Source organism: Lissotriton helveticus, chromosome 8 (assembly GCF_964261635.1).
Source record: "Lissotriton helveticus chromosome 8, aLisHel1.1, whole genome shotgun sequence".
Lineage (NCBI taxonomy): Eukaryota > Metazoa > Chordata > Amphibia > Caudata > Salamandridae > Lissotriton > Lissotriton helveticus.
The window spans coordinates 449,477,130-449,503,017 of NC_136069.1; the positions used below are offsets into that span (position 1 = coordinate 449,477,130).

Sequence of the window (25,888 nt, forward strand, 5' to 3'; positions counted from 1 at the left end):
ATAGGAGATCATAAACCTTTTATTGCACACAACTATGTCTTATCTTACTCACACCTGTCTCTGCTCCTCTCTTTATGACCTGTTTACGATGGGGATGTGCCCGTTTTTATGATGGGTTCGATCGACCTGTCTGATGAAGAATGTTGGGTTCGACCAATGATCGATCGTGGGCTAGGCAACTGAAAAGTGGGTTTTACCGTCATGCAATACCTCTGATTTGGATACATGTGATTGGACAGTTTGTAAAAGTAAGGTATTTGTCTGGAATGTGATTTTTGGCATAAAAAGGATGGCTTGCTTTGTAAAAATTGAGCAGTCTCCTACGAATATACAGCCATTATACTTCGTGGACCTCTGTTTCTGGCTGCAGCCAATAAATTCGTTCTTTGACGTCACCAAGAAGATTTCCGTGTCTCTGTATGCCAAGACAGGTGAACTCGGAGACTTTGGGCGTGTCCCCTGACGCCGCTGGGTCTTAATTAACCCAGTTCTTCAGAACATATGTTTAGATTAGTCAAAAAGGAGGGTGCCTCACACCCAGAGAATAATTATTGTCTTAGTAGGTATTGCAGGGGTTGTTCTTTTACTTGTTGCCTCTGCATTTCCTGCCCTATAGTATGCTGCACTACTTCAGTGATCATGCTCATCCTAGTATTTCATTTCCCGATACCAGATATCTTTTATGATGATATACTATTGGTTATTCTTGTGTTTTTTTTGTTTCCCTTTGATTGATGAGTGATGCCTTTAGAATTGTATAGTCCTTACCTTTAAGCAATAAAGGCTGCACTTATGTTAGCCACAATAGGCTAAAAGGAGGTTCTGATAGATAGTAATTTTCCTGTTGCAGAATGTTCTAATGATGTTATGAATATGTTAGCCTAATGTGTCTAACCAGTATGCAGTTACAGCTTATTATTCATGTGCTGCAACCCACTGAGCTATTTTTGTATTATGCAAGCTTCAACTTCTCTCATAAGAGAGAGAGGCTTGTCTATGGCAGACAGACTTCTGATGCTGACATTTGCTCTGCAGCTCCAATGTCTCATGGTACAGTTTTCCCCCCTCCCTTATGAGCAGAAAATCCCTGGTTTCAGCATCTCTCGCCTTGGGTATTTTTTTTCTTGCAGAAATGTTTCCATGCTCTGGAGAAGCCGAGTCTCTGCTCCGTGGCCTTGAGAGAAAATGTTGCTTTTGCAGGTGCAGATGCTTCTTGTGTGAGGCTATTGTTCGCCCTCTGCTGAGCCCAGTACTTTTCCAGTCTGGGCGTGTCTTTACTCTGCCATGCTATGTTATAATGTATTGTCCTGATGGGATGGGTCAGTCCTCTCGGTGCACTCCCTGGGGTGTAGACCTGACGGGGCCCATCTGCAGATGAATATTATGTCCTAATAAATATATTTCTAATTCTTCTCCACTGCCCGGCTGGCTTATTATATGAGAATGATAGATGAGTGAGGTAAGTCGCTCAGGTGGATTTGAGCCACGCTTATCACCCCCGCGTTGCTTTGCAAACACTCATCCGCCCTAAAAATGAAGGTGGTGTCCGTTTCCCAAACTTTAAATTATATCACTCAGACTTTCTAATAAAACAATCCTTCTCTTTAGCATATGATTATAGCGTTCTCCAATACCTAGGTGGGTGGTGTTTGAACTCTCCTTGTTAAAAGACTTTTCGTTTCAGCATATTGTCTTTATGTCCAATTGTTCCTTTTTGTCCAAACACTCGATACTGAAATATTCTCAGTCGCTGCTGCATGACACATTCTCCAATGACCTCTCTCCTTTTCAATGCTTCTTATCATCCATTGTGTGGTATAATAAGTATCTCAAGTATAAGGGCAAGTCTTTCTATTACAAATACTGGAAAGAAAAGGGGATTTCTTTTGTGCATCAATTTTTTTCCAATAACTTCATTCTTCCTTTTCAAGAGTTACAGATTATTTATCAACTGTCCTTTTCATGTTTACATGATTATAACATCATAACTAATGCTATTCATTCTCACTTAGCACTTCTATCACCCCCCGATGTTTTTCCCTCCTTCACCCCTTTGTCCCCACTCTACCCTTTGCTCTCTCTCCACCAACCAAAAGCTGTCCTTGTGTATAACTTATTGATATCTACTGTCTCTACCCGCCCCAAGTCCTTTGTTGAGATTGCTTGGGAAGCTGATTTAAATGTCTTGTTACCCATTGATGTTTGGGATCGTTTATGGTCCAAATTGTTTAAAGTTTCTATTGCTGCACGCATTACTCAATCCCTTTTTTTCATATATCATAGAGTTGTTTTTACACCTGTAAGTATTTCCAAGTTTTCACCCTCCTCGTCAACTTTATGCTGGTCTTGTTCTTCCGAAACAGGTACACTTAAACATCAACTGTTTGAATGCCCATCTGTCCTTTCATTTTGGAAATCTATTTGGGTTATCTGCATGTGCATGTTTCATTGTTCTACTTCATTCTCGTTCACAAATGTATTTTTAGGTTCCTTATCAGATGATATTGATTTGGTTTCTTCTAATGCTAGATTACTTGATCTGTTCATAGCTATTGCATTCAAAGTGATTTTATCCTGTTGGAAAGATAACTCCAAACTTTCTGTTATAACTTGGTGGAATTTTGTTTGTGACGAGCATAGGATTTCTGTTGCCTCTTCTTCTTCTGTCCCTTTAAAAATTAAATCTGATCTCTTATGGCTCCCCTTTGTTACTTATCTCTCTTCTCCTCCTCCCACGTGAGTTCCTGACTTACTCTCTACCTGTTTGTCCCCTCCTTACACTCAGCTTCTCTTTCTTTCCTTTAATCTTTTCTCTCTGTCTCTTTTCCACTCCCCTTCCCCTCTCTCTTCTCTTTCTCTTTTTCTCTTCTCTTCCTTTCTTCTTCCATTTTCCTTCTTCTTCCACTTTGTTCTTTTGGATTCTTCATTTATTATATTGCCTTATGTTTTAACTTCTCATATTCACCTACATTATTGTATGACTCCCTTTGTACTTTTGTTAAAACTTAATAAAAATGTCTTAAACAAAAAAAAAATGCTCGTGGTCAAGAAACAAACATCTCTCTATTGAGTTGTGTCTTGTAGTTGCTGCAAAGATAATTTATTTCTCCTGTCTAATGCTGATAGCTCCCTCGGGCCTTTAACAACAGGCAAAATTACATAATGATGACAGCAGAGTGCAGAGCTAAAGTTCCAACCATTTTTACATGTTTTTAATTCCAGCTTAACTTAAAATGGTGTACTTTGCTGTCAAGCAATGAAAGCAATTTTATAAATTAAAAAAGAGAACTCTCAGAACCCAGCGGTTACTTTGGCTCTGGAGGCCACCCCTTCGTCGGAGTTTTGTCATATGCACACAATGAGCGAAAATATGACACCAGTGTTTCTAAAATTAAAACGCCCCCTCCCTTTTCCGATGTTTTTCTCCTCTGCCTCCACACATATTTCGGATGGCTTATCAGGCCTTCCAAATTTAGCGACGCTTTTGTTTTCCAGAAAATGCCTCTTATCCCAGGTGGTGACAGCGTAGACAAACGACTCGAGTAAAGTGCTGTGTCGGACACCAACGGACGTCTGCTGCTGCCTGCGCGTACGTGGCGACGACTAGAGCCCCTACACACTAGAAAGTACAAGTACAGTAGAAAACGAACTACTGAAAAACGTCACGGCGCGTGTCCCGATTGGCCAATCACTGCATGGCTTCACCTGCTGAAGTCACACAGTGATTGTCCATGATATGCAGTGCTGAGGCTGAGGCAGTGTGCCACCACCCACGCGCGGCATCCAATAATGGATTGCCTGCCCTTCTGCGCGGTGGGCCAGCCAATCCTGGCGCTGCATGCAGCGCCAGGATTGGCTAGGGGGGCACACAGACTGCTCGCCCTGGCGCCTTTGAAACCCCGGGGCCCGGCTAAAGCAGCACCTTTGGTCCCTCTCTAATGTGAACTTCACACTGTCAGCCACTAACGCGCATGCTCGGGCTAGATACAGCCCAAAAATCCTCATGCGCAGACAGTACTGTACTGCTGCTCGCCTGCTGCAGACAGCCAGCCCCACCCCCTGCCCACTCCACATTCCATCGGGTGTGTCCCGGAATTGAAGCGCTGCGCTGCGGCGCTTTATTATTTGTGAACTATAATTGCAGGCAGCAATTATGCTCTTGTCATGGTGCGTCCAGGCTTAGTGTGGCTACGCCCCTATGCCCCAATGGACGCACCGCGGCTGTCGTTGTGGAAGCATGTGCATCCAAGGTGGCTATCTTGGAATGCATTTTCTTAAAGCATAAGGAAATGGATTAAAAAGTGGTGAAACAGAGGAATTTTGATCCCATCTTGAAGATACTGTAGAAGTGCATCATAGTCAAGTGTAGCCAACACTCAAATATATTCTGTTTGATTAATACTTCTAAGAAAAGATGGGGTATTAAACATTTAAAGTACTCCATGTAAAAATTAATGAGACATAACTGTGTGGAGAAACCTGACTAATAAAGGTCTTTGTAACATTTACATAATAATATCTCAGGAAAAGTTACCATTTAGACATGTCTCATTGTGAAGTTAATAAAACAGGATGTGTATTTGTAGACTAGTTGGTGCATTTGAAATTACATTTTCGTATTTCTTTGCAATTTATTCATGCATTTAGAAGCTGCATTTGCTATTTGTGTAGAAATGTGCAAGTGTTTGTAACCCTTACACATACCCACACAGAAAAAAAGCAAATAGGTTTCCATGCCGAGTGAAAAGTATTTGCATCTGTTTTATATTGTGAGTATAAAACTTAATTTAAAGTGTGAAGTCCGTAGTATTGTGGGCAACTATCCAGAAGGTAACTGTTTATAGGTTTAACTTATACTTACCTATATACACTTAGCTTCAAGTTTTTTGGTCCCAGATATTTTGCCCACAGTATTATGGCAGGACAATATTTTGTAGATGATATTTTGACATACCACATATAATCACAGCTTAAACAAAATATTATTGTTGAAAAACAAAATAGGGATCAGAATTAATAATTCCTGTGGAGTTTATTTAAACTGCGCCTTATAGAATCTAGTATAAGTAAAATGTGTGGACCTGCACTCTTACAAAGGGTTCTTCTCAGTGCAAAGTGGAATCAGGGTCTAAAACACAACAATGATGTGTTGAGTCGCAAGTGTCTTTTCAAATCACAATGTCAACAATGTAATTGCGAATCATGTGCAATAGAGGGCGGCAAATAGGCATTCACCTTGGAATCTGCAAGGACACATACCAATACTTGCACACGCTTATGCGGTCACTAATAATTGTGTATTGGTCCAGAGGTTGAAGTGCCTAAAAAAACATAGGAACTATGATGAATGCAATGGGGTTGGAAGCCAGTGAATTTGGAGGCTAGGCAACAAGAAGTATGGGAACTATTAGTGTAAAATTAAAAAGTATGGCAGACCCTGTCTACTGCAACTACTGTTTTTGTCAATAGGGAGACTTTCAATGAGTGACATATCTCTGGAAATGACACTGAGGAGCTATGCAATCATTTTGTGATCCATTGTATGCTCACTCTGTCCGCTGTTCCTTTCAGGCTTCCATCTTTGCATCACAGATGGTATATGCATACAAGGCACTGCTGTGCGACTTGGCCACATCTGGACAAAAATTGCAACCTGTGCTAGATGACAACATCTTCTATATTTTAGAATTATAGTTCCATTTTACTACAATGGGTATGAATTATCGACATTGTTCCCAATCTCTTTATTCTGTAGTTCATAAGAGTAAATGCCCTTAATAAATGAATGACAGTTCGTGCAATTGGCCAATTGACAATTACATAAGCACAACTGGGATAATGTCTAATTGTTCCAATGACTCTTCATTCCACATTGGTTGGCCTAGTCTCCTTATACATACATTTGAGGAAAACTCAAACAACACAATATGATGAATTATGAAATTTAGGGCTGCACTGTCCCCGATTCTGCCTTATTTCACTGAAAATAATAACTTTCACATACTTAGCATTGTTGAGCTTTTCGTCGTCATTCAGGTCCTCCGTTTTCAAAAGGTCATACTTGATTGACCCAGGCTGAATTGCATCGATAAGATCCAGGACTGGCAGACTAGTGCTTATCTTAGAATCCTGCACAAATAACAATCAATATTTTAATACGTCTATGAAGTCTATACAGATATTTAATGCCTGTACATATTGGAAAGAGTGTTGTGCCTGTCCTCAATAATGGGTGGTAGGACTGCTCCACATCACATAAAAGCCTTTCTTTCTCTAGCACTGCCTTACAGATGGTTACTAATTTAGGTGAGATTTGTCTATAAGTTTCAAATGTTAAGAAATAGTACATGGAATGGAATAGACCTGGAATATGGGTGGCTCCATGTCCTATTTTTAAATCTAATCAGGGAACTAAATAAAAAAAAAACTTGAATATTGTTGACATGAAAAATATTATAAAATTATAAGCACCCACTGCCTCTGATCCAAACTCCCAGAAAGGAGCGACTGTGTCATAAGGATTACACCAATAACATTCTAAGCAGCTTGGACAAGGCTGGCAGGCGTAAATGGCACGGTGCTTTGACTGCACCAGTTGAGAACCTTTCCATTAATGGGGCTCATCAGATCACTTTTCTTCGCCTCTAAGTAAGGTAATAATGCTGCTTCAATCATGCCTTCTCTACCCTAACCCTTACGTTCAGCTTCACTAAGCACTCTAGTTTCCCACCACCACCTCTTTCACCCACACCAGTTCTCCCAAAATCTACCATTCCACAACACCAACATTGATAATCTACTAAATGTCTTTATTGGTCTCATTCTTGTCATCTATGCAGCAAGAAGTGGTGTGGGATCCAGTATACAAACGACAGTCCTGCACGATCCTGTGTTTCACAGTTCTAGTGACCTGCTCAATACACGACTCAAAATTACACCCGCAAGCTAGGCTTCCTTGGTTCAGTTTGGCGCTTGCTCTACTATGTTGTCCAGGGATTAATTTCGTGGTACCACCCTGTTTAAAGGCTGAAGATTCCTGAGAATAATTCTTGAAAAATGCTTGTATATATACTATGTATCATAGCACTATATTCCTAAGTTAGAACAGTTTACAAACAACTTAAAATACGATCTATATTTTAACTAGTGTCTTATGGTAAGCCAAATAGCAGCAGTTCATACCTTGAAACTAGAAATAGTTGAGCTTTTCTGGGCTTCTCTCAGGGTTTCATTTACCCAGTTGACAATGATCTCATCATTGACTTTCTGGCCACCTCCAATGTCTTCAAGGATATTCAATGTGTACCTAAAAAGAAGTATAACGTTTACTGATGCTTCATCGATATTCAAATGCGGTTGAGAAACAGATCAGAATTAGCAGCCAAATTACACTGTTAAGCAACATTATACAAATTTGCTGTTTTCTATAGTAAGCTTCAGAAATACCAGGATGCATATTTGCATGATAAGTGTGTTGACATTACCAACAGATTATCATGAAATACAACCATGAAAAAACTTGAACTGGTAGGAACTGGAAGCACAGAGTCCCTGACGTTGATTGTATTATGAGATGACTAATGCAAGATTATGGGTGACTGTAGGAGGACCAGTAGTTGGCATGGATTTACAGTATATAATACTAACCCTCAAAGGTTCTTATGAGAACTTCAATCATAAATATAGCTTGACATAGAGGAATGGGAGAGGTAGTGAGGAAAGGTGATATAGAAGAGTAGATAGAAAAGGGTTTTCTGTTGTCCCAGTCTACAAGTTTTACACTTTGTTAGTTGTTAGTTTACATCTGGTATAGGTTGAAAGTAGCTGACATAATCTTCGTATGTCAAGTGTTCCATGTAAAAAGAATTGTTTCTCAGTCCTGTGCCCTATGGAACGTGTCCAGTTCCCTAAAGCGCACCCGAATTTATGCTCTAAGTGTCAATAGAAAAGGCAAAGATTGAGCAATCTTGGAAGACGTTGCTTACTTGTAACAGTAGTTCTAATAGTTCCCCTTTCACTTTGACCAATTCTAATAAGCTCAGTGCCTCTATGAAGTCTTTCACACCCCTGATCCAACAAGAATTCCTTCAAGTTATCACAAAAGATTCAAGGCTCTCAATGTACAAGCTAACCCCTGTGCCTTCAATGAAGAATGAATGACCAATCTTTCATTCAGCATCATTGATTTTCTGAAGGCATCAATTAAACACAGCCACGTCCAAACAGTATTCAAATATGCCACCACTACTAAAGAAACCAACAGCGACCCTAAAAATCTAGTAGTCATCGCATTTATAGCCTACCATTGCTAAGCAAAGTATTGGAGGCAGAAACAACACAACCATGCCCTTTTGTGGAAACATAAACCACCCTCCATACCCAACAATCTAGATTAGACTGGGAAGGGGGATGCATAACATTAGGTTATGTGGCCTTCTTGACATTAGGGAGTAATTGAAGTAGTGGTGGTATCATTCATGTAGTTATGATTACCAAAGGAAGTACAGCTTTATCTGCTCTGATTAAATGCGTACTTTGTAAGCTTCTAAGGAGTTCATCTTCTCAGCAATACAGTGAGTGCTGATATGATTACTTATGTTTAATTGATCTTACATAATGTCCATACATTGACTTACCTTCTCATTAACTGCCAGAGCAAGGCGAGTGTTAGCGTGCGGTTTCCTTCATTGAGATCCTGCCCTGCAATTCCAACCAATGAAAATTTGGCTTCCTTCTTTCCCAGTGCCACAGCATAATTGCAGTTTTCAAGCTGTTATTAGGAAAAAACAGTAAGTAAAATCAAGACTATAGCTATGTGAACAATTTCCTCACAGCAGAATAAAACCTATGACACAGACACAGAGGCAAGGTCAATCCAAATGATCTGGAATCTGGCTTTATCACTTGATATTCTTCAAACTCCTTCTAAGTGCATTATTGTTCTAGAAACAATACTAACATTTAAAAAAACAAAAAAACGTAAGTTTTCCATTGCCAACTAGAACAATTAGCACATCATGCCATTTAGTGACATCAGCCTTGTTACAACCTACATTAGTTGCAATTTCAACATCACAATTGTTTATTCAATAAGTTTAGTTGCATGGCAGCTCTCATGAGTTGCGCTTGTTCGGTCTCATAGCGCATGTCCGAAACAATTTGATTTTCTACATATTTGTCATGTGATGAGTAACTTACTAAGACTAGTTCTGCTTAGGTGAACATGGAGAGCAATGCATTTAATAACCGGAGGGTAGCGCATGAAACTTGGAGCTGAGTTGGAGTGTCCCCATATGTCTACTTGTGTGTCTGCACACGTGCATCGCCTATTGCGCCTATGCCCAGTGTTTAATTGGGCCGGTACTGTCCGGTACAGAGTACCAGCACTTTTTTATTTAGAGAGGTTGAGTACTGGCACTTCTCAAGACAGAGGTAATATTTTTCAATGGATAGTACCAGCACTTCTCAGCAACAAGCAGGTACTCTGGTACGGAGTACCTGCACTTATATTTTGTCATTTCAAGCACTGCCTATGCCTGTTGCCCTGTCCGGGAAGTGTGCTCACTGGAAATCCGATGCGCAGCTGGTGATGACAGATCAAGCGTCTTTGGGTGGCTTAGGGATGCAGGTCACGTGTGCGGTGTTACTCAACCGGGTCAGACGCCTATAGGGACTGATCTGGCGGATCTGGGCTCTGCTGTAGCGCTGTCAGGATTGATTCCCAGTTTGCGGATATAGGTATTTTCCTGAGGCCCATGTTTTTTTCGCGCTGGATCGCTATGCCTTCTGCTCTGGCCCACGCGAGGGTGGAGCGCCTCCAAGCCTGTATGTGTGAGGGGTCGGATGCCTTCCACTTCTTCGTGATTAGCCTCTTGGCCGCCAATATACCCAGGTCCGGGAACCTGGAGGTTACCTTAGTGTTTCGTGTCCTACGGAATTTGTGTAGTAGATATCCCGGCCAGTCAAAGGGTATGTCTCTCTCTGCACAGTTGCGGAGTGTGCACGCCACCTCCCTCCAATATGCACTTAGGCTGGCGCAACTCCAGAGCATGTGTACCAGGTCTGCATCTAGGGTGGCACATCTAGGGCAAGTGGAGTCAGTACGGTGGAAATATCTATTGATTTTAGCCGGTGTGAAGTACGCTCTCTGTGTAATGTAGTATTGTATATGTCTGAATCTCATATTCCTGGGGATCTGAACTGGGCTGGCCAGCACCTGTTTCCCATTCTTTGTCTGAAAATTGCAGGCCCAAATCGTGTTCCCACTTGTGCCTAAGGGGGTATAGACTTATCGCTGCGTGCTGTCTCAGCGAAGCTGCGAACCACCGCGTCAGGTGTCTACCTAGTCTCATGACATGTAAGTATTGAATAGTGAGCTGTGTTTGCAGCTCAATGGTAAGGTCCCCCCATTTTAATTGTGAGTGTAGCAACCAACGATTGGTGTAGTAGGAATTGCTCAGTGTGGAGCCCGTCGTATTCTATCAATGGCACACAGGGGACGGGAAACAGCCACTACAACGAAGCAGTTTCCACGAAAGCACTAACCACGCATGCTTTACAACGCATGCGTGGTTACCACTATAAACTTTACCAGCATTCCTTTACTACGAAATACGTAGTAAAGGAATGTGAGCTAAAGGTCGAAAAAAAAGGGGGAGGGGGCTGGGGGGGTCTCCCCCCCCCCCAAAAAACGAGAGGGTTTAAAAAAAAGAAAACTTACCTAAAAAACGTTCTTCTGTGCCTCAGTCCTTCAAGGAAAGAGCCTCCCTAACAGACGTGATAACGTACGTGCGTCTACGTACTGAATCAAAAATAGAGAAAGGACCACTTAAAGAAGGAGAATACCGTCGAAAGAAATGTAAGTATATTTTTACATTATAATAATTTATTAGGTTAGGCTTAATTAAAAAAACATATATATAAAGATTTGAACTACATAATCAATTATGCAGTCGGTTTACCATGAAAATGCCAATATCATGCATAGTTAAACAACGAAAAACGTTGTTAAACTATGCGCGGTAAAGGCATTTTCGTGGTAAACCATATGCGTGGTAATGGCATTCCGTTGTAACGCATGCGTGGAAAAGGCATGCGTTGCAACGGAATGCGTTGTAACATCATATAACCACAGGGGACAAGCGAGCCTTCACGACAAAGGTCTCCTAAATGCTGTATCCCGTTTGTTGACTTAGTTCACACATGCCCAGAGCAATTTTTTAAAATTGATTTTGCCCAGAGCAAATTGCTGGTACTTTCGCTGCTTTGAAAGGCCATATTTACACCATGAATTAGGACCTGGACAGTAAATTCTGACACCTGGACAAAATTGCTATACAGGGTTCAGAATTATGATGGGTGTAGAGTTTATCGCACCATTGTTAATTCCTAGGTTCAGTAAATTCAGCACCCCTGATTAATATTGGCAGGTAATGCCTGCTGAAATGTAAAACTTTGGTAAATAAAGTTTGCTGGAGCTGGCCCTTTTTTGCAGGTGCACCCCAAGATTTTGCCTCCTTTTTCTGAACTCGTTTTTGTTATCTTTAGAACTCTATGCACTCATTCCCTGCTAACCAGAGGTAAAGTGCTTATGTTCCCTTCCTTAAACATGGTACAATTGGCATGTACCTTATTGGTACATTCACATTACATGCAAGTCCTTAGTATATGATACTGCATGTAACCCGATCCCCCCCACCCCACTGCTGCTTACAGGTAGCAGCCGCCACTGGCTTGTAGTACAATTTTAAACTGCCATTTTGACCTGGCAAAACATATCATTTGCCAGATCAAAGCCTTCCTTTTCAATAGTTATAATTCACCCCTGGGTAGCTTATAAAGGCTCATAAGACAGTGTATTGTATCCAAAAAGTATTAAATGTGTACTTAAGTTTTACATGTTGTGGCAGTGAAAAACTCCTTGACTTGTTTTCGCGGTTGTAAGGCCTATCTCTCCCATTGACTAACACTGGGTAACCCTACTCCATTATATGGGAGCAGATAGAGATATGCTGTTTACACTCAAATGAATTGCATTTTAAAATACTCTTTAATGGTAAAGTTGGATTGTAAGTTACAATTTTTAAGATGCCATTTAGAAAGTTGTCATTTTCTTTACCCTACCAAGTGTGCCTTCTCCTAGTGTCCTGGGTCACTTGCCCGTGAATGGGCTCTGCTGCTGGGGTTTGTGTATTACGCCAAGCCAGTGACACAAAGGAGGCTGAGGGGTGGACAGGATGGGCCATCCCGGCAGGATGACTGGGGAGAGGCTGTACTCAGATCCACTTACATTTCAAAAGGCTTTGATTCCTGCACACACAATGGAAAGTAACACCAGGCCTGCCCTGCCTTTTGTTACCCTCAGACAGTTTGAAGCCTTAACAGGGGAAGGGGAAGAACTTTCTAGTACCATATGTTGGGGTATGACAGAGAGTCCCTCCACACAAATACTGGCTGGCACTAGGTATAAATATTAGACCTCCAGAGCCGCTCTTCAGAACACTTGGAAGATTTAGAAGAAGGACTGCCCTGATGCCAGAGGACTGTCATGCTGTGTGAAAGACCACCTTGCTGTCTGGTGAAGGAAGATTGGACCTGCTTGCCTTCATCCCAAGTTACCCAGAGTGACTCCAAGGATGCTATGTTTACCTTTGGGCCAGTATTCTCCCGAAACTATTACCACCTGCCCTTGTGATGAATATTCGAGCTAAACTATTTTACATTTTGTTTTTTTTGGTCAATTTTATCTTCCATCTACTAGGAAATGTTTTACTACCGCTCTTGCGCAGATATACATTTTCTAAGTGCAAAGCGGCTTTGTATTATCTTTTGCAACTTGATGACTGTGATGTTTGCTTTTCTGTCGCAAGCTTTTTGAAGTGCACTTTAGCAAAGAGAAGGAGCATAATGTTTTAATACCAAAGCACTTTGGTAGCCCCTGTATTTATTGTTCATGTATTACTGCTTTCATGCCTACTGTTGCTGCTAATTTTATTACTTTTTATAAGACTGATTTTAATATTTAATAGCAATGCCTATGTCTAATACTCGCTGCTAACTCTGGATTTAGTCTAGTTGCACTGCCACTTTAGCTACGGTCAAATTATTGTCTTTGTTTGCGGTTTTACTTATTTTAAATGGAATATGTGACTGTAATTCCATTAATGAGTTTTGATTATAATGTTGTTTGTCACTATGTGTACCTTTTATGCTCTGTCTTCAAAAGATCGAATAAATACATGAATTGAATTGACTCAGTTGGCTGACGTCCTGGGTGAGCTACAGTGACACAACAAGTTTCAGAGGCATCCCTGCAACTGCTCAGATGACCTGCTGCAACTGGACATGCTTGGACCTGTATATGGACCTGTCTAAATCCTGGGACTGCTCTCTGCTGGAGAGAGCCCTGATGGCCAGGAGATGACCCCAGACCCTGGACCCTTGGCTAGCATGAGTGGAAGCTTCTCAAAATGAAAGGTGAAAACCCTGCAGTTTGACCTTCTCTCGACTGCAAACGGGCCAGTCCGTGCCCAGGCTCTTCTGTCTGCGACTATCGCCAAAGCGAAGTTCTGTCCACAGCGTCCGGCAACATGAGACCCATACTGTGCGCTAGAGTAACAACATCCAGCAATGACTCCTGCCACAAAGCTACAACAACGACAGTCTGCGATGTTTGACTGTCTCTTTGTGCTACAGAGATGTCCTGGCCATATGCGACACTCTGCCTACTCTAAGCACTATAGTGACGACCATCTGCAATGCTCAGACTCCTCCTCACAGCCTCCTACACCTCTAACAAAACCCTTTGCGCTGGACTAAGAACTTAACTTTTCAGTGGGACTAACCTGGCCTCTGATATTTTATTTATTACAATTTACTATAATTGTTTACATCGATTTTTCTTGTTGGCATGTTAATTTAGTACAATTGGTCACATCATTGTGGGATTTAAAGATTGCTTTACAAGAGAGTTGGGCGGGTGGCAAGTGGTCAGGGCGGGGCCTAAGAAATTCAACAGAGAGCAGAACACATAATCTCACTGCAACGTAATTTGAAATGCAATGCCTAATACATCCTACTGTCTGTCCTTTTTTGCACCTAATTGAGCCTCAAATCCTTCTATGGCCCCTCAGGAATTCTTGTTACTGGTTCCCTGTTCGATGCTGACTGACATTTAAAATGGCTGTCATATCACAGCCCAATTTGATAGCACACGTTATAAATCTCACGTAAATGAAATGCTCAGTTAGATTGCTGGGAGATTAGCAAATCCAAAACCTATCCTTTAAACGTCACACTATGAAACCTAGCAATACCTAATAACTTGTTCATCTACAAATACTGCCAACCATTTGTATGAATTCACATAATCCCTCTCCCACTAAAGATCACACCTACCTCCAATTAATCTAATCTTCCACATAGAAACTGGAGTAAATATATGGAATGGGCTAATCTTGATAACTAGTCAAAAACAAAGAAGGGAGGTAGAGCGAAACGACTGGATTCTTGCTCCACTGGGATACTTAGATAAACACAGAGAATCCAACTAAAAAAAGGGGGGGGGGAGGGGAGTGTTTTCAACGTGTGTTGAAGCACTCAGTGTTTTGAAAAATACCCCTCACACACCAAAAGGCCCCTTGGTGTCATGCTTCATCATCGGGGTCTTCGCACCCCTCTATCGGGATGCGGCGTGCTGCGACCTACGACTACGCGGGAGCACTAATAGTAAAGACTATGTGTGGTGTTGGTGTGTGGGGTGTCTTAGGTTAAGTGAGTGGTGGGATGTGGTGAAAAATTAAAAAATACCTGGCGCATGAGTTTGAGGAAAAATTTATTCTGAACTCTGGCTGGTATTATTAAAAGAAGTGCAGAGTGAGGTCAGGGCTGTTATATTAGGAAACAGGACCTCTGGTGTGCGTTGTCGACATGTTTCGGAGTCAAGCTCCTTCTTCAGGACGGGGGCACAACCTCCCCACCTTACTCACGTTTTTCTAAAATTAAAAAGTGTATTATACAGAAAAGTGACGAAAAAATAGGCTAAGTGTGCCTACAGCGGTCTGCTACAAGTACAATGACTTTTGAAGCTTTCTTTTTTTGCCTCATGAGTTCTGAACCAGCGGAGCAGCGTGTGGGGGTAGACGGTGTCCATAGCGTCCTGTAATCATTGCAAAAATAGCAACACCCCAGACGTTCTCTATGCTCATGAGGCAAAAAAAGAAAGCTTCAAAAGTCATTGTACTTGTAGCAGACCGCTGTAGGCACACTTAGCCTATTTTTTCGTCACTTTTCTGTATAATACACTTTTTAATTTTAGAAAAACGTGAGTAAGGTGGGGAGGTTGTGCCCCCGTCCTGAAGAAGGAGCTTGACTCCGAAACATGTCGACAACGCACACCAGAGGTCCTGTTTCCTAATATAACAGCCCTGACCTCACTCTGCACTTCTTTTAATAATACCAGCCAGAGTTCAGAATAAATTTTTCCTCAAACTCATGCGCCAGGTATTTTTTAATTTTTCACCACATCCCACCACTCACTTAACCTAAGACACCCCACACACCAACACCACACATAGTCTTTACTATTAGTGCTCCCGCGTAGTCGTAGGTCGCAGCACGCCGCATCCCGATAGAGGGGTGCGAAGACCCCGATGATGAAGCATGACACCAAGGGGCCTTTTGGTGTGTGAGGGGTATTTTTCAAAACACTGAGTGCTTCAACACACGTTGAAAACACTCCCCTCCCCCCCCCTTTTTTTAGTTGGATTCTCTGTGTTTATCTAATCTTGATAACAACAATAACCACTGGAAAAAAGAAACCCACTAAATTGGGGTTCAGGGAAGGGTGTTGCCCTGTATAAAGTGTTTTATGCTGTGTCAAGGATAGTAAGTGCTATATAATTGCAATTACAATACAAAGCACTGTGGGCCAGATGTAGGTAAATCTCATTTACTGATTCATAAATACCGAATTTTACCGATTCGGTATTTCTGAATCGGTAAATGAGATGTAGGTAAAAATTCTGTATTTTTTACTGAATCGGTAAGATTCGGTATTTACCGATTCGGTAAATACCGAATCGGTATTTGCTATTGAATCCTATGGGCCATGAAGCCCATAGGATTCAATAGCAAATACTGATTCGGTATTTACCGAATCGGTAAAAATACCGAATTGCTAAGGGGGACAGGGTGTCACTTTGACACCCTGTTGCACCCCTGTAACTGGCGTTTGCGCCATGTGGCACACATACATGCCCTTAGGGCATGTCTGTGTGCCACATGGCACAGGTGTACATGCACAGATGTGCATGTACACAAGAATTAGTTATTTACCATGCAATTGTATTGCATGGTAAATACAGAATTCTAAAGGCCCTGTAGCACTGTCAGAAGTGCTACCTACATCACGAAATACATTTTCGGTATTTTTACCGAATGGTAAATTTACCGATTTGGTCAAATTACCGATTCGGTAAAACTACCGAAAATGTCAGTTTTTTGTGCCCCTACATCTCCATAGCCCTTTACCGGTCGGAAACGGTCGAAAATCGGTATTTTCGGCCGATTCCGACCGGTAAAGGGCTACCTACATCTGGCCCTGTATCATATAAACCTCCTGGCACACACTGATACTAATACCATAACACTCAGTAGTCGGGTAGTCCATTGTTGTTCATACAGACTGCATAATAATTCCCTTATGCAGCTTGACATTCTTACACTCTTGTAAGACAAAACTACATTGGATCATGTCGATCACACAGTAATGTACCAATCCGCAAAAATAAACCACCCCTCCCCAACTGAATAGTCATGGAATACTGAAGAGATTGGTCACATGCCAGTGTCCAAGTGAGTACTTTTAATTTAATCCACCATGCAGGTCCCGACAAGAAACATGTGAAGACTGCTTCCTGACATCTCACAATGACAATTAGATATGAGATGATATCAACGGAGGGCCTGATTACGAGTTTGGCGGTCCTGGAGCAGACCTCCACACCAGCTCCCCGCTCCAGGCTAGCCAAACTCAACAGCCATCCGCCTGCAAGATTACGAGTAATCTCGTGGTCTGGCGGCAGTCCTTTGGCGTTCCCACAAAGGTGCCTATTAAAAAGGCACCGCAATGGGAACACTAAAGTCTGTTCCTGCACGGCATGGTTTGGAAAGTCCATGCCGTACAGGAAATGGGGTGACTGCACACAGGGGGGGGCACAACATGTGCCCCCATGCAGGCACCCCATGACCCTGAGAAAACAGGGGGCCACATAGGGCCCCCTTTATTTCCTCTCCACCACAGTTTTCATGGCAGGCTCACTGCCATCAAATGTAAGGTGGAGAGCAAACTTGTAATATACTTGCTGGAGCCGCAGGGGCACCTTCAAGCATATAACTTCCTCAAGACCGCTGCAACACCACCAGAGATCTCTGATCCCTGGCAGTTGCAGTTATCTGACCACCCAACTTGTAATAAGGCGGTCAGACTGCTGATGCTGTGGTGCCCGTACCGCCATCGTGTCTACGACGGTCAATCGGACTGCCGTAGTTATAATTATATCTTTTCATGCTGATCTCTCCACCATTTCTGCTTCCTACCTATGCCTGCTCAGCACCATACATTTTAAATACATTATTTCAGAATAGACAACCCAGTATAGTAACCAGCTAAGCAGACTATGATCATACTTAATACCATAAAGGGAGATGCACAAAGTTGCCAGCTTACTGGAAACCATAAAGTGCATGCCTTTCACTCACACTCTCATATCCATAATGACTGTGCCCCGTAACATGATAACCACACCTCAATGGTCATCATGCACAACATGGAAACACTAGATGCACTAGGATACAATGCAATGCAAAACAATGTATCTGTTTCACAGCTACACTGTCAAAAACCAGACCTCAACATGGCTTTGCACTTGACATGCAGGTTCTGCTTCCATGTCAAAAGCTACGCTTCCTGCAGTAAAGCAAAAGCTTGAGCAAGGATTAAGTGGTCAGGGAAAATCTTTCTTTGTACAATGCTGAAATGATGAAGTATTCTGGTCACTGAACAGAAACAGTATTTAAAAAGAGCATTAATCAAAATCAGTTTTGAGATCGCATCAGCATAATTAACGAGGCTCCAAAGCAGCTTATTCCAATGGCATTTCGAAGCTTGCCTTATAGCTATTTGATATGACTTCAGGGCTTAGGTACATGACTTTTTGTCTGCTAAACGTTTAGCAGATTAAAAACCCAGTACCTAAGCCCTAATATCAACCCCATAATAAGAAATGGTTTACCTGGTTTTTAGAGGAAAGATCTCGAAGGGTTAAGTTCAACTCCATTTTCTCTGAATTAGTATCCATCACATGAAGGGGGCCCTTGCAGGACTTCTTTGCCCCCTGTCTTTATTTAATCCCTTCATAGTATATCTTTGAGATCATGAGGAAATCATATGCTCTGTGTCAGTCTAATGCAGATGACATTCAGTTTTATTTGGGAGTCCCCGTTTCCAACATCCACAGCAAACCTCTCCAACATTGCCTACAGAAACTACAGTACTGCATACAGGAAAAATGATGTCCAACTCAGATAGAAAACGATGGTTGGCATTTTGGAGACAAAGAGAAGGCCTTGTTGGGATGACATCACACTCTCTACCCTGCTGAACCTTTTAGCCTATTGTACTGCTTCTCTTACCAGATCATGATTAGATCATACATGGAGTGGAAACTCTACTAATGCTATGGATGCTTTCCATGCTGTGCTTCTAAATAAACTTGTACAGCGGTTGAATACAGAGTTGTGGTAGATCTGATTTGTGTAAACAGGAAACAAGACCAAGTTTCAAGCACCAGAATATCTGTTCATCAGCTTCCAATTAAGGGAAAAGTAATTTTAAGATTGCCACTGTCGCTTTTATGTGCCTGGCTGGCACTGCGCCCAGGTTCAAGCACACCTCCTCAGATTTTGGCATTTATACATCCAAAGCCAAGATACTGTTGGGTAATGTGCACAATACCAGTGTTTTAAACCCGTTGATGAATCACTCAGTGCTAGGTGCCGAGAACCAATCTAAATTCAGTGGTAGTTCTTCTGGTAGCCGGTCAGTACTGTCAGGATTCTAGGCACTAAACACATTTGGTTTTTGCTGCTTTGGGGTTTCTGCTCAGTGTGTGCCAAATTTAAAAGATTGTTTTTGCTCTCTTTGTGGCACTGTCTATGACTTCCATTGTCTGATGTCTTGGAACCCAAGCAAATGGCTTAGGTTTCCGAGGGGGACTCATCTCTGTGTACCGTTTCATTGCTTCCTCTCTCCTCTGGCTGTTCTCCTCAATGGTACTGATGTCAATATGCAATAAACTGTTCTAACCAGATTCTCGTAACATGGCAGTGAAGTTCAAGACAAGTTAGGTTGCTGTAAGAAAGTGAATTAGTTAAGGTTGGGATCTCATTTAAATGAGGACTGGGATACTACCCACTTTCGAGGGGGGACAATGTAACATCCCTGTTTACTTTGGAATGACTTGCTTTTCTGTGTGCATACAAAATACCTTTATCATGGAATGAAGGCTACTGAAAGAGCGAAGCAAAGGGGCTTCCATAACAGAGAATAAGTGTTAGTGACCAGATTCCACTTTTTTGTCATACTCTACAAAATGTTTGTAGCATGTATCAAGTGAGAGTTTGGAGGAAAACTGTTTGTCCACTATCAGAAGTCTGACTTCAGGGATTCTCAAACTAAGGGTCCGATTATGAGTATGACAGTGCAACCGCGGGGCCACCCTGCCGCTGCACCTCCAAACCCGCATGAGATCCACCCGCCACACTGGCGGGAGATGCCTTTGATATTTCCACAGAAGTGCCTTTAAAGCACACACCGCAATCGACACGTCAAAACCAGTTCCTGCATGGCATGGACTGAAAAGTCCTTACCGTACTGGAACTTCTGTGCATTTACACAAGGGACCCCCTGAAGGGCCCCCTTTGTTTCCTCTTCACCAGGGTTTTCATGGAGGAGGAACCGCCATAAAACCCCTAGCAGAGAGGAAGGCCCACATGCATCATTGTTGGTATTTGCGATTCCTAAATTGCGAAAATTAAGGAATCGCAATTTAGAAATCGCAAATACCTATGCATCAAAAATTCGCATATATTTTTGCGATTTCTTATTTTTCCTTATTTGCGATTCTCAATTTTGCGAATCGCAAATAAGGAATCCCTTTACATTGATTCCTATGGGCCTAGAGGCCCATAGGAATAAATGTGAAGGCATTCTCATTTTGCGATTCGCAATTAAGGAATCGCAAAATGAGAATGCAATTTCTAGGGTGCAGAGGGGGTCCAAAGGACATCCCCCTGCAGCCCTGAAATGTAACATACAGTCCATTTTTCACACAGACATGCCCAAGGGCATGTGTGAGTGTAAAATGAAGGTGTCAAAAATGCACTTTTGTGCATTTTTTAAACTTTTCTTAAATTACCATGAAGGTTGACTTCATGCTAATTTAACACTTCTAATCTGCGAATTCGCAAATGTTTTCAGATGATGCATTGCATCTAAGAAATCGCAAAATTGCGATTTCTTAAATGCAATCGCATTTTAAGAAATCGCAAATAAATTGCGATTTCTTAAATTGCGAAAAAGCCAAAAAGGTTATTGCATCCCAAAACAAAGAATTGCATTCGCAAACGGCCGAATTTTGCGATTCGCACTGTTTGCGAATTCAAATCAGTTTGATGCATGTGGGCCGAAGAAATGCCTAATATGCTTGGCGGGACCACAGCGGTCCAGCCAAGCATATGGATGACTTTGGATCACCGCACCACTGCCACAAATGGCGGTTCCTTGCGGTGTTGGCGGTCCCAGGGTGGCACGACCACTAGGGTTATAATGTGTGACCGCCACTGCTGCCCTATTACAAGACCGGCAGTCCTCAGACCGCCAGACTCATAATCAGGCCCTAAGTGTTGAGAATCTAATGCATTTCACATTCTCGTTTGTTGGTGGCAGCACATTCAGTGGTGGGACATCACTCTGCTACAGAATGGGAAATAAAGGGTGGAACCTGTACAATTACACCTGTACTAACACGGCCACAGTACAAACATCAGTTTATATACAGTAACTAAACATAAGCAAGTTCTTACCTTTTTCATGTTGCCACCGAGTTTAGCATAAGGGGCTTTATTCACTTTGCTCCAATCAACTGGGACTTTAATCTTTTCATAGAGCTGGAAGATGACATGGGCATCATCTAGATCACTAATGCAAGAAAAAAGAAAATATTTATTTGATCCAGAGAAAGCCAATATTTGGGATGGAATAATGTCTACTTGTCAAAGCCAATACTATTTTCGAAATGGGGAGAAGTTTAGTACAATGTCATGGTACAATGTTTGGGGCTATAAATGTGCTGTACATAGTTGCACTGATCATGTGAATGTGGTTGTTAATTTCATACTATGCCATTTGTAAAGAAAGAAGTGCTCCTGTACACCTGTTTTTGCACTTTGTTTGGGAAGCATCTAACCACCATTGTGTGGCATTGTAAATCTACAGGTACTCTACCAGAATATTCAAACCCAACATGTGAAGCCCTAATAGGGTCTAAGCTAAACATCTTGAGCCAGCTAAGTCGCATACATAGCTCAGTATAGAGAAAACAATTTCACTGGAAAATTACAAAACAGTTTGAGATTGTATAAAATCAACAAGGACAGCAATTCTAGAGCCCATGGCGGGGAAACTATTCACTGTAGGAGAAATGCTAATATACAAGTTGGTAATTCACTGGTATTTAGACTGTGCATACTTTGTTGCAGCATTTTGTTTTCGAAATAGGAGATAAAAGGTTCAGTTTTGGGATTTTTTTAACAGCTAGCACATATCGGTGTGAGTGTTGTGTGGGCGATTCTGGAGCCAGTTACCATGCAAGTGCCTTTGATGCATCAATAGAATGTTGGTGCTAATGAGACAAATTATAAGGCAGTCAGGAGTAGGAGGTTGAAGAGTCAAGAGTTGAAGCAAAAGAGGCATTGATGCCAAAGGTAACCCTAAGAAATCCTAACCCTAAGAAATTCTATGTACTGATAGCTCCTGAAGTAACCATACTTGGGAGTTTCGACCTTATCCTGGAAAAGGTCTCATGTTCCTGAAAATGTAGATGAATTTGGGGCACCTGGGTGAATGAGGTGGGCTGAAGAGCGACTCCTGGGTCAACACTTCCTTACCCTAAGAACACACCACATAGACTGTCACGCATCAACACAACGTTTCAACTGTCATGGTTGTGACATAGGTGTGTAATGTTGACTCCAAAATTGCGACTTGTACTCATAACTGAGATAGGCAAATTGGTCATGCTTATCAGGTTTTTGGATTTGTGTAAGCTTTGCCTTTTGTTATAAACAAGTAAAAATGTTTATAAAAATTTAAAAAATGCAGATGAGTTTCAGTGAACAAACATCTTTTCCTCAAGAGACTCTCTGCAGATGAGAGTCAGACCCTGAAGCAAATTGTATTTCATGTGAACTGTCACCACCTGCTTGAGCAGAGCATTGACAAAAATAAGTCATTTCCATGTTTGCCTGCAATAGTTCAGGACTGCTCAGTTGTGACTGAAAATATGCTGTTTGGGTGAGTGTGTGAAAGATAATAAACATGGACAGAGCTGAAACCACTGGATTACTCATTTCACCCATAAATTCTTCCCAAAGATCAGGAAGCAATATTAATGTAAAATGACAATAGCTTGGTCAACATAAACTGGCGAGTGAAGTGTCAATTTATCATTTATTACCAAGCAATGAGATAGGTGTAAGCTGAAGAAGAGTGCTCGGACAGTTAATGAAATAGTGGTTTAGTGTGGAAATCTATCCCTTTTTAGGGTGCTAATAGAGATAGATAAAGTGTTATGTAAATAATCGGTAGACCAGCAGATACTATGACCCACATGTTATGTTATGTTAATACTACTTATATAGCGCACAAATACCACTGGTCTCTAAGTGCCTGCCCAAGCGTAATGATAACATATTCCTACCAATATTGATGATATAATAAGTATTAATCTCTTTTGAAAGCGTGTTTAAATCGGAAAGTTATCAATCTCTTCCGAATGAGGAGAGCAGTTTTTTCTTCAACCTTGAAATCCATTCCAGATCTGTGGTATCATAACAGAAAATGACCCAAAGTAGTTTTCTTGAAGCATGGGCAGGTCAGCAAAAACACCTCAGAGGAGCGTAGACAGTGTCCAGGCACATATTGCGTCATCTGTTCCTTAACATAAGATGGAACTGTGCCATGCAACTGTTTATGTGCAATGCACAGGCCTTTTAACTAGCAGCCAATGCAGTTTTTGCAACAGTGACCTAGAATGTGCCCGTCTTGGTAGCAGGAACGGAAGTCTTGCTGCATGTTCATAACCACCTAAAGCTTATCCAATAATTTATTGGGGAAGCCAATGTATAGGACATTACCATAATCTGTAATCCATAAAATTCTCCTTGTGAAAATCTTACTAACCAAAAGCATGTTTTACACTTTCCACCCAAGGGTGTGATGAATACAAGTACGTTTTTGAAGCACACCATGCACCCTATTTTCAGGGATTATGCTCCTAATTAAGTTTGTGGATATCCAGTCTGCTGTATTGTAAGTGCCATAGGCTATACCACACTTGTAAAACAGCAGACGGGACATCATCGTGTTTGTGACAGAGTATCCCATTCGCCAAACTCTGAATCAGGCTCCATGTTTTTTTTAGAGAGTAATCTGCATATATAAGGTGACATTTAAAGTTTGGAGGAGCTGGAGCTCTGCCATAAATTGACAGAGCTCCCACCCGGACTCTCACTCATGATTTTCCCACCTCATTTGGTAGTGGGGAGCCGTCAGGTTTCTGGCAATGGAGCCTTAGCTAGTTCTGCTGTCAGAAACCCTTGGTCAAGTGGCTGATCTACCACAGGGCTGTAGGGTTACAATGACAGTAGCTCTGTCCTGTTTAGGGCAGGGTTAACACCACTGATATCCCCAGCATAGCTCTGCAATGAAAGCTATGGTGAACATGGGTTCACCAAAGAAACAGTGGCTCCCATGCACAAGGAGCAAACTCCTTATATAAATGCTCTGGGCTTGGACTCTAGGGTTGGACTTTGACTCCCAACATAGGTAAGACAACAGCAATAGCACAATGACTCCCAAAATCTATTAACACATTATAAAATTAATCATTATTTAAAAGTTCTAATTTATTTTTATTCACCCTCCTCCATCTGAGAAAAAGTTTGAATGCAGCATAGGTTCCTAGCAACCTTAGTTACACATAGAATGACCATTTTGAGGATTTTGAAATTGCATGTTGTGGTATATGAGGCCTTGACCTTGAAGTATTATGAGATAGGCATAAGCTGCACGTCCTATGACACATAAGGCAGGTACAAAGTAACCTCATGCTTCATGAAGGTGAACAGAAGTGGTGTCGCTGAAGGTGGTGCGGCCTGTTGTGACTTGCTTTACCTGCTTGAATCCTACAACAATCCTATGTTTCACAGACCACTTTGGAGCTAATGTGTGAGTACAGATGTCCTGCAGGTGAGCTAGGGAGGGAGCATTTTTTAATGAGCCCGTTATTGGGCCATATTCAGACCGATTTTTTGGATTCATATTTGTATCTTGGTAATTAATGCCACTTAATCTACTTAATGATTAAAGTACCTTTATGTTCTGTCTATTTGCCACTCATTTTATTGGGCTCTGTGATCACAGTGGCTGGGTTGGTGGCATACCAACAGTGCCAATGAATTGACGGTGGGGATTCAAGTTGCTCACAGCCTGTGTTTGGGACAGTGGGAGGGAGAAGTCCATGCCCAAAGAGGAAACTAGAGGCATCATTTCTTTTTTGCGTTGTAGTAGCAGTGATGTACTAAATACTTTATGAATTTGAGAGTCTGTCATTTAATGTTACAATCTTGCCAGTAAAGTAGCAAAAGGGTAGGGTTAGCTTTTAATAGCAACATCTACCTGGTCCCTCAGATCTCAGGTGTGTCATAGTGAGAGCAATCACCAACGTTAGATTCGGATATGATAATGCCCAATTAATACAGCTCACCGACAATCATAGTCATCAGTTCCAAGTTATTCTAGGTCTGGCTTCATGAACAATGCCATGATGACCAGGACCTGCTACACTGCCTCCACCAGAAAGAAGATAATTCTTGTGCAGAGGCTAGATTGAGCCTTCATGTTATGTATGCACTTTATGGGTCCACCTCGTAAGGAACTGTTACTATGTATATGGCCCGGTATTTGTTCTACATGGAAGTCCATTGCCTTATAAAACTAGCTTCCACAGAACTACCTAAAATTCTTGAGCAGTTTCAGATGTTAGCTATTGAATTAGTTTACACTCCTCAGCTTCTTTGCAAAAAAAGGGACTGATCAGTGGCGGTTTTTCCGCTAAGGCAGAGGAGCGTCGTACCACTGCTTCAGCTGAATACAAAAAATAAAATTATAATAACGTTCTTTATTATCATTTTGTTTTTTGTATTCAGCTTGCAGCTGAAGCCAAGTGGGCAGGGCTGAGCTCCTCTCGTCACAGGTGGAGGAGTGATGGCAGCACCTAAAGTACGCAGGACGCTTTGGCCGGCCGTTTCAGTCCAGCCAAGGCATCATGCGCACTCTGCATGTTCTCCATGCAGGCTGCATTATAGCCTGGGTGGAGAACATACACAGCCTGCCAGTGCCTGTCTGAGTGCCGAACCACGGTGCTCAGACCAATCACAACGCTGCTAAGGCAGTGTTGTGATTGGTCAGGGGATTCTGGGAGGCTGTGTGCTTCCTGGAGAGATGAGGACAAAGAAAGAAGAGGCAGCAGCCAGCGGTCGGCGGTAA

General features: G+C 41.9%; 1 protein-coding gene across 1 annotated transcript in view; it reads right to left on the reverse strand.

Moving 5' to 3' along the window:
• LCP1 (lymphocyte cytosolic protein 1) overlaps positions 1 to 25,888 on the reverse strand; it is a 194,896-nt gene that overhangs the window by 25,804 nt on the left and 143,204 nt on the right. The window contains exons 12-15 of the mRNA XM_078657320.1: positions 21,145 to 21,259; positions 8,637 to 8,770; positions 7,183 to 7,306; positions 6,005 to 6,129 (exon numbers count right to left, since the gene is read on the reverse strand). Coding sequence (XP_078513446.1) covers positions 6,005 to 6,129; positions 7,183 to 7,306; positions 8,637 to 8,770; positions 21,145 to 21,259 — 498 coding nt within the window. The remainder of the gene's footprint in view (positions 1 to 6,004; positions 6,130 to 7,182; positions 7,307 to 8,636; positions 8,771 to 21,144; positions 21,260 to 25,888) is intronic.